The sequence below is a fragment of the Rhea pennata genome, chromosome 3 (assembly GCF_028389875.1).
Source record: "Rhea pennata isolate bPtePen1 chromosome 3, bPtePen1.pri, whole genome shotgun sequence".
Classification (NCBI taxonomy): domain Eukaryota; kingdom Metazoa; phylum Chordata; class Aves; order Rheiformes; family Rheidae; genus Rhea; species Rhea pennata.
The window spans coordinates 125,802,474-125,811,682 of record NC_084665.1 but is presented as its reverse complement, the minus strand read 5'-3'; the positions used below and the strand labels follow the sequence as shown (position 1 = coordinate 125,811,682).

Here is a 9,209-nt window from a genome sequence, read left to right as displayed (position 1 = left end):
TTCCAACCTGTTTTCCTACACTACCTGGGAAACATTTTGACCAATGTACAAAAATGAACAGCGTTTCTGCAAACCTCTGATTTGACTATGGAGGGGCTTGAATCCAGACTGTCCAAGCGATCGGAAACCAAAGGAAGCCACATGCCTCCATATCTTTGGGAGCTTGATCTGTGGAAGACCTGCTAGGTTGTAGTGAACAGAGTGCAAGTGCAAGTGCAACCTAGATTGTCTAAGAAAGAGCCTGTATGCGAGAAAGATATAGTTGGGCTTTCCCCAGAGTGCCTCTGATAATATGCTGACTACAACCTACCTTAATGGGAAAGAATCAGATAACAAAGCTGGTCACATCAGTGACACCCTGACCAGCGCCCAACTGTGTAGATTAATCCTGGAAAATAGATAAGAACATAAAACTCAGCTTCTGGCGGGAGAAGGGGAAAATGCTGCCTCTAGTGAGAGGCAATTATGAAATTAAAGATCACATGTAATAAAAATAATGGTTCGGGGCCAGCGAATCCAACAGTCAACCAGTATGATTTGTCTCTTACCTTCCCTGTCACCTCCTCTCAAACCAAGCCTTAATAACTTGCCCACTCTAATCTCTGCTGCATGGGAGTGAGAACAGCTGTCCCAGTTCTGGACCTGACCCTTGTTTTGGGTTGAAGGACCCAATATAGAGAGTCTTTCCACCAGTGCTCTTGCACAACACCCGAGGAAGCCCCATCTGTCAGGCAACCAGTATCACACACCAGAGACATGAATACAGTGTTGGGTCATGCAACCAGACGTAGGCAGTGTTTCTCTAGGGCCTTATTTAATATGCTGCGCCTCGGTCTTATCTCTCCTAAATCTTTATCACCCTCCTCTCAGCAAGACTATCGCTGTTACACGTTAAATGCCCTGTTTGTCCATCTCCCAAGGGGATGGGTGAGTGCTCAGGGTGCAGAAATAACAGGGAAATCCCTGAGTTAGCACAAATGGCTTTAATTAGTCCTTGCCTTTCACCCTACCCACAACTCTGGCCAAAGTGTGAAGCCAAGTCAAGAGTGGTAGATGAAAGTGAGGTTTACCGTTACCCGTAGAGGGAGCTCCACGGTGCTGTCTGTCCCTTCTGGGGGCTGCCTGTGGTGACACAGAGCTGTGGTTGCTGTCGTGTTGGAGCAATACATGCCGAAGGCCCCGTTCAGAGGTTTTTTGCTACTGACATCTGTGGCATGCTTGGCCAACCATGTTTCCCCTCAGAATTTGCTTTTTCCAGTTCATGTTTCTAGGTTGTGGTCTGTGATTTGGTCATGCTTCTGTTTGGCATGATAAAGCACTGTCAGCAAACCAAATAAGAGGTAAAGGCGGATCCGTACAGTCATCTTTCTACAAAAACGTGTAAATAATTTTATGATATCTGATGTAATGAAGGGAAAAACCTGGGGTAAACAGTTAGGATAGATAACGCAGCTAGAGGTACAAGCTCGGGCTTGTGCTTCCAGCTGATCTGCTGAGCCCACTGTGAAAGCATACATATTTATTTGCTTTGTGGATCCAGAGTGTGGTCGCAATTTCAGCCACATTAACTCCTTTTCTGCTGGGGCTACTGAACAACCTGTGATGAGATTCAGTTGAGGTGGCTGAGATACCTACTCCCAAAATACTGCCTCCTCTTCAACTATACCGGAGAGTTAGGAGTGCTTTCCAGAGACCATCTCCCTAGATGGGAGTCTCCCTGGACTCTCCGAGGTCCATCCCTCACTTATTAGCGGTTTCCAAAGTAGAAAATGATCATATCATTTAAATCTGAGTACCAGCTGTGAATCTGTGGAGGTGCAGCTGGGAAACGATGCTTACTTTACCTAACAGCAAAAGTCAGTAAAATGCAAATCATAATTCTGTGCTCAGGATTTGTTCCCCTACGTTTAAAGGCTTTTGAGTAATTTTAGTTTCTGTCCCCTTTGGAGCTGTAATTCCATGTTTTCTGGCAAGTGATACAGGTGTATCACTTGAGTTGTAGAGGTGAAGTTGAAATATTCAGAGGAGCTTAAAAGAATGTAGTACCAAGTTCAATATGAAATTATTCACGTTGCAAGGTTAATATCCCTGCAGTATTATGAAAACCTTTACCTAAGTGAAACATTAACCTAAGCGTGTGATGAATCCTACAGTGCAAATAATGAATATCTTTATAGTAATGCAAATGTAAGAGAATTCTCATAGGCAAAATTAAAAACGTCTCTTTGATTTCTATGTCCCCACCCCTATTCATGCTCTGAGCCCCTGCAACATGGAAGCAGACAGTTGTTTGAGATGGTGAGTTTTTCCTCCCTAATAATTGCCTATCATAGGTGACCTCTTTCAGATCTTTTAGCAGATGTGAGTGGAAAGTGGTGGTCAGGACTAATAACCCTGTATTTGCCATGACAACGTCATTACTTCATCACCTGCAACAATTTCCACTTAACTCTGTACCTGCAAAATCCATTTTCATGACAATACTTTTTTCCTTTACTGCAAGCAATCGATTGGGGGAAAAAAAAAGAGAGTCAATTTCTGGGCTGTAAGAATGGATTTCTTGTAATTCTACTGTCTCTTGGGCTTCCACATTCCAGATGTCAATAGGCGCATTTGTTGATTTATAGATGCAGTCAGAAAAGGAATATGTGTTATGAAATTGATATTGCTTCAACCAAACTTTGTAACCTGAGATACTAAAACTTTACATGAGATGAGTTGCTCGTCTCTGAACTGTCTGTTAAACTAGGCCACGAAATTGTGACGACATCTAGCAATGACATAAAGCATCTGTTGATTGAGATTTCTGCCTGTATTATTCAGTGATCAGAAGCATCTTTTCTGACTTGAAAATGTTATGAATTTACAGGAGGCTCCTGACTTTCCAACAAGCATGGTATGTCTGGAGGACTGATGAGTTTGAGCGAGGAGGTCCGATGCTCCAGTTGTCGTCCTCCCATGGGGATATTCCCTTCTCACAGGGCATCCTCCAGCGAGATGCTGATCAAATGAGCTACGTGGCCTTCAGAATTAAACCAACTTTCATTCCAAAATAATGACTTAACCCCCAGTTCTGATCAGCTATCATGTGTAGACAAACCTTCAAGCTTCTCGCAGGAAAGGAACATGGGACTAAAGCTTAAGCAGTCGTCTTCTAGTTTTATAATGCTGATCATGATTATATCATTGTTGCTTTGCATCATTTTTATGCCTGCCTGATTCTTGGTTTGTTCTTCCTTTGGACTCCTTCCTTGAGAAGATACAAAAGCAAGGTGTGTATGTGCTTCAGTAGGTGGAGAGGACAAAAGCTGGATTCTCAACAGAGGTTTGGACTTCTCCCTTATCCTTCAAGAATACTTCTATGCAGGAGCTGTTATAAGCCACAGGATATGCACAGAAAGCTGGGCCCAGATTTCTAAAGTAGGGCTTGTGAAAAGCATGCATCTTAAAGAGTGCTTCTCAGCAAGTGCATCTTAAAAAACAGATTGGATTCTTGCTCCTGCTTCCCTTTTTATTTTCATGCTTCTGTTCCTTAATTGTGAAATGGGAACTGTTAGATTCTGTAACTAAAAGCTAATCTCCATAAACACAAAGGAACAGAGGAACAATGTCAGGCAGAGGAACTCCAGTAACCTAATCAGGACCAGCAGAGCCTCAGACCCAGCTCCTTCCAGGGCTATCCAGGGAGGATGATTAGCCCATGGTCCAGCAAGAGACTCACTGAAAAAGTCAACAGGAGAGGCTCTCCACACATCACCATAAAAGCTACAGACATATGGGACTCTTTAAGGAATGCTGGGTAGAGGATTTTAGGATCACGAGAGACACTATGGAATGATTAGGAAAAAGGCCCAGGTGGAGAAAGGGAAGGGTCAAGGTGGATTGGTGAGGAACAAACATGGGAAAATAGAAAGGATGGAGTTGAAAGAGCCAATCACATGCAAGCAGGCTGCTGGTTGGCATGCAAGTCTGGTGGAGTCTTTGCCTCATCACTGCTACTGGAGGGACCAGGGGATCTAAGCTGGTCGCTGGAGAAACTGTGGGGGGTCTGGGCACTGGCTACTGGTAAGGTCATAAGTCTGGGCCAGCTTCTGGAGAGACTTGCTGGTATGTGTCTGTGCGTGAAGCAATGGGGAGATCAGGTGACTGAGGGGCACCTACATTGAGTGTCTAAAGCCAGTTACTGCAGGGAATCCATACTGTATATCCACATTTATATTTTCTACTAAATAGCTTTCATCCTGATCAGCCAGAAAGGGCAACAAGATAAGGCCACTGATGCTGTTTGCCTTTGTGTGAGCACTGAGAGTTTCTGTCTGTGTGGTCAGCAGTGAATATATGCATATATATATCCTATATGTATGTTTATGTGTGTGCTTATTGGCAATACATGCTCACTCTCGCTACTGGAGGACCTGGGGGCATGGAGCTTTGGTGGCTTCTCCTCTCTCAGGCTACTGGATTTGGGAATTCTTAACAAGGGCAGAGTTACTTTTTCGTCTCTCTGAGGACTTAAATACATAAGTTAATGAATAAGTGTGATACACTGACACAGCAGAGGATAAGGCAGGCCAGGAAAGCCATTGAAAAGTGATTGATCTCATCCAGACTTCAGCTGCTAAGTTCTGCCAAGCCCCTCTTGAATGTGTACGTGCTGAGGTTTTTATAAAAGCTTGTGTTTTGATCAAGTTCTGTGGGATTTTCATGGGATCATCCAAAGACATATGTGGTTGCTAGCCTGGATGCTGTCCCTGTAAGAGTCTTACGAAAACTGCTGATACGACTCACAGGGCCATTACTTGGTCTACCCTGGCAGTAAAAAAATCAGTACTTTTAACAAGAAGAAAAGAGCAGGAAGCATGGGTCTTTTTGCACTGGTGAGGTTATTGTTCATTATAGTGATGGATCTCTTAGCAACAGAATTCACTCCCTTTAGGTGTTTTTAACCAGGCTCTTGTCAAATAGGAAAAAAGGGCTGGAATTTTCTGGAGTGCAAAAGAACAAAACTTCCTAGTTTCATAAGAGGTCCCAATTTCTGTTTAGAAACATGTTTCCTCTGGAAAACAAAAACAAAACGAAAAAAATCCAAAGACGTGGGGCTGTTTGTGATCTCATTATCTTGGCATCCCCTTTACTGACATATTCCAACGACTTATCCCTTGTGAGGACTTCTCACTATGCTTGTTCCTTCTGCTGTATTCTATGCTCCAGCACTACCCCAGCAGGACCTGTGCTCCCACCTGCCCCCATGCCACACTCCAGAGTGTAAAACATGGCTGTGCCATCACCATACCGCTATTCTGGTGGTGGTGATGCAGCCCTTTCAGGCCCTTCAAATGGAAAAAAAAAATAAATAGTTACATATATATTTTTTAATGTATTTCTACTCTAGAGTTCCTGTAAAAGTTTCTTTGAGACTCTTGGCAATGGAATGAGAGGATGGTGTGAAAATCTGTTGAAATATAGTCTTTATGAGGCTACTTAAAGTTTTCATGTTCCTGAACTTAAAATTACAGCCTGACTCTATACTTAGAGTGATCATTGCAATTGCTCTCACTGAAAAAAGTGATCTAAAACTGAAAAAAAAAATCATGTTTCTTTTGCCAAGTATGGACATGTCAGGGCTAAGTGAAGGTCCACAGCTCCATGAGAGAGGGTGAGCTGGGAGACAAGGGTGACCCCAGGATGGGCAGTGTTCACACCAATGAGAGCAGTCCTGCGGGATCTGAACACTGTGGGCAGAGCTGAGCCCTGGTAACAGGGTCCACTGATAGCCTGAGATGAGGTGAGGGGATGGAGCAGGTCCAGGGTCCCTCCTGGAGGTCCAGTCTTGAGCAAAAGGAGATGAGGCCAGAGACAGGGCTGGAGACATGGCTACAGCAAGGGGATAAGGTCAGAGATGGGACTCAAAATGGGCTATGAAGTACATTCTAGGGGTCCACTCAGGACAGGTCCAAACTCCATCCAAGAGTCAAGTCCAGCGACAGGTCTGGACACTATCACTCCTGCCATGTAGCTCAGGTAGGGACTGGAGACCTGGGGCTGAGCCCCTGGGCTCAGTGAGCAGAGGGTGTGGGTGGGGGAGCCAGGTGAGGCTAGTGGGGAGCAAATTGTATAATTAAGAAAAAGGGAGATAAATTTGTAGTTTCATATCCTGCCCTCATTTTGAAGCTCTTGGGTGGTTGACTTTGCAGCTTTCTGACCTCTTTCATTTGATTTGTGTGAGGCACATGGAAGTACATCCACAGATGTTTGTGGTGAGAGAACATTAATATTAGAAAAGTGGAGGAGAGAATAAAAAATTTAGCTGAACATTTTTTTTTTCTCTAGTTTTCTACCATTACTTCTTTAGCTGTCTGAATAAACTGTATTGGTTGATTTGGGACTCTGATGACACAATATCTGCCCTCCCTTTTCTGGGGGTAGATGGAAGGAAGTGGGCTAGAAAATGAAATATCAGCTTCTAACTTAGGGTCAGGTAAACCTGCTACATGCTGCAATGGAAAGAAAGGTAGTGGTTGAACTTCACTATAAAAAGCCCGTGACGAGCTCTGAAACACAAGCGGATTGAGAGAGATCTCAAGGAAGGAGAGCTTTTGTGTTCTGCCACTGCGTGCGCTCACTTAAAGCAAAAGAGAGGCTGCAATGGCTTTCATCAGCTACACTGCAATGGTAAGTACTTAAATTTAGTACAAATCTTTAGATATGTTTTCTGTAAAAGAAATGCAGAACGTAGATCTTATGATGCTGTTACCTAGGAACAACAACTGTTGGTCTCAGGGGGAACTGAATGAGTTGCTAGGTCTCTCTAGCTTTCTGTCCCGAGCTTTTGCAAGCAGTGCTTGATGGACATGGCAAGCTATATCTAGCTCTACCAGAAAGGCATCACCAGCCTAGTGTGAGAGGGGATGGACTATCTATTACTGTAGGGCACTACTGTATCGGTATATGGGATCTAGGAGAGACAGTCCTCACTTCAGACAGCTTACTATCAAAATTGATGAAGATTGAGTGGAGAAATGGAGGAGGATGAGTGAGTGAATGCCTGTGAATCTGGATTTCAACCTGAGTTGTATTTACAACATTGCCATCTCTTGTGATTTTCTTAAAAGCCTTGCATCTATCTATCTTTTATTCCTAAAACCCCAGCTGCTGGAGATGGCCAAAGAATCTCAAATTTCATCAAGAAAAGAGTCATATCCAACAAATCTGGCTGCTAGGTGGCCAGCCATCCTGGGCTCCTTTCCAGCCTGGGAAGGTATAGGGCTCGCCTAGGTTTCTATACATAGGCATGGGGCTCAGCTGAGTCCTTACCCCAGCTTGTAAATCAGGGGACATTGATACTTTACTCTGGAGGAGGTCCTTGCATAGCTCTATGGAGACATGCTCTTCCTGGGGCTGTGCCAACGATGGGTCAGAATCTGAATCCGAGTTTAGCATCCCTTCATGCTTAGTGTTATTAGCATTATTGCGCTGCTTTCCCATGCTGGCCCATCTTACCCAGATAAGAGTATGTAAATCACCTGCTGCCTAGTGCTATTTCACAGCAACAAAGGAATTTGGGAGAGGACTTCTACCTCTCATGCTTCTCCTCCTATTGGCAGTGATGGTCCAGTCTAGTCAAGACCTATCCTTCTTGTTCATGACTAATGGGAATTGCCAGGTGGAGCTTGCGCTTAGAGGACAGGAGGGCTCCTCGTGTTACAACCCTCCCCACTTGAACAGAAGCAGTGACACTCATCTCTCTTCCAGCTCAGGTTACAGCTTTTGGTGCTGGTTCTAGCACTCACCGTAAGGAGCTTACCCCATGTGAGGGCAGTTCATCCTCAGCTCGGCAAAGGAGGTGGCTTTGAAAGGCTTAGTGAAGATTGCCTGACCCAAAAGGACCTGAAATTCCCGACAACAGTGAAAGTTGACATTCGTATCAGCAATTCAGATCCTGTCTTTAGGATGGTCCATGACGTCAGGAACCGGTCGCTTGCTCCTTGGGATTACAGGTAATGGCTGTACACACAGTTGTTTTCCGTAGTGAACAGTGACGTGTTCTCAGCATACACCTAAACTCCCGTGACTGTTGCAACCACTGCTTGCACACACAAATTCATTTTGGTGTTGGATAACTTTTCCAAGTGAAACTGTTTGCAGTGAAAAGTAACGTTATTGTTTATAATAATCATGTCAAAGAATCATTTCCTTAGGAAAAGAAAAAAATGTCAATATGTTGTAATTTTCTGTTTTCCCATTTTACTTTTCAATTCTTTTCTTTGAAATTTCCTCAAAAATAATATTTTTGAAAGCTGAAATTAAAATCAGAAAGACATAAAGGAACAGTCCATTTATTATCACTTCTGTAATGAATCTAGTTCCTCTCCTCTTTTTAGTGAAGAATAATATGTAAGTATTAGCCTCCTAAAATATAATCCATTTGTAGAAAATCATTCTAAAAATGTTAAAGTATAGGGAAATTCTTTGGCCTTGTTTCAAAATGAAAATACACAGGGTTATGGTATGGTCTTGGAATATAAAAAAAAGATAAAATGAAAATAAAATATTTCATATACATAGTCCATTCATATACATAGTCCAACATATTTATTCCGTGTATGAATAGCTACTGTCAGATATTCTCATCAGTTTGGGAAATGCTGTGTCAGAGCTGATTGTCTTTGCTTTATTATTTCACCATTCATATTCTTGGGTAAACTTTTACAGAAAGAAAGAGAACCTCTTTGCTTTTATTAGATAGAGAAAAGCTACCTCCTTTGTCATTCCTTCATCTTACGAGCAAGAGTCTGCCAGCCAGACCTAAGGAGTTAATGCAATAATATGATACTCCATGATGCGTAGATGGCTTGTGTCTGCTTTCCTTTGGCGCTTTCATGGAGAAAAAGGAAGATCCTGCCAAGCCATGTTGTGTCCAGGAGCACAGCAAGTGAATTAAACCCTGTGACTTTTGTGTCCCCATCCTCAGGCTCGACGAGGACCCCAATCGCTTTCCCCAGGTGATTGCAGATGCCAAGTGCCGCCTCTCCAGCTGCGTGAACCCGCAAGGGCAGGAGGACCACAGCCTGAACTCCGTCCCCATCCACCAGGAGATCCTCGTCCTCCGGCGGGAGCAGCGGGGCTGTCTGCCCACCTACCGCCTGGAGAAGAAGGTCATCACCGTGGGCTGCACCTGTGTTACCCCAGTTATCCAGTACCAGGCCTAG

General features: G+C 43.7%; 1 protein-coding gene across 1 annotated transcript; it reads left to right on the top strand.

The window, feature by feature from the left end:
* The first annotated feature begins 6,645 nt into the window (after positions 1-6,645).
* On the top strand, positions 6,646-9,209 carry LOC134138027 (interleukin-17F-like). The gene is made up of 3 exons (XM_062571215.1): positions 6,646-6,672; positions 7,753-7,997; positions 8,972-9,209. The coding sequence occupies exons 1-3, from the start codon at positions 6,646-6,648 to the stop codon at positions 9,207-9,209; spliced, it is 510 nt and encodes a 169-aa protein (XP_062427199.1).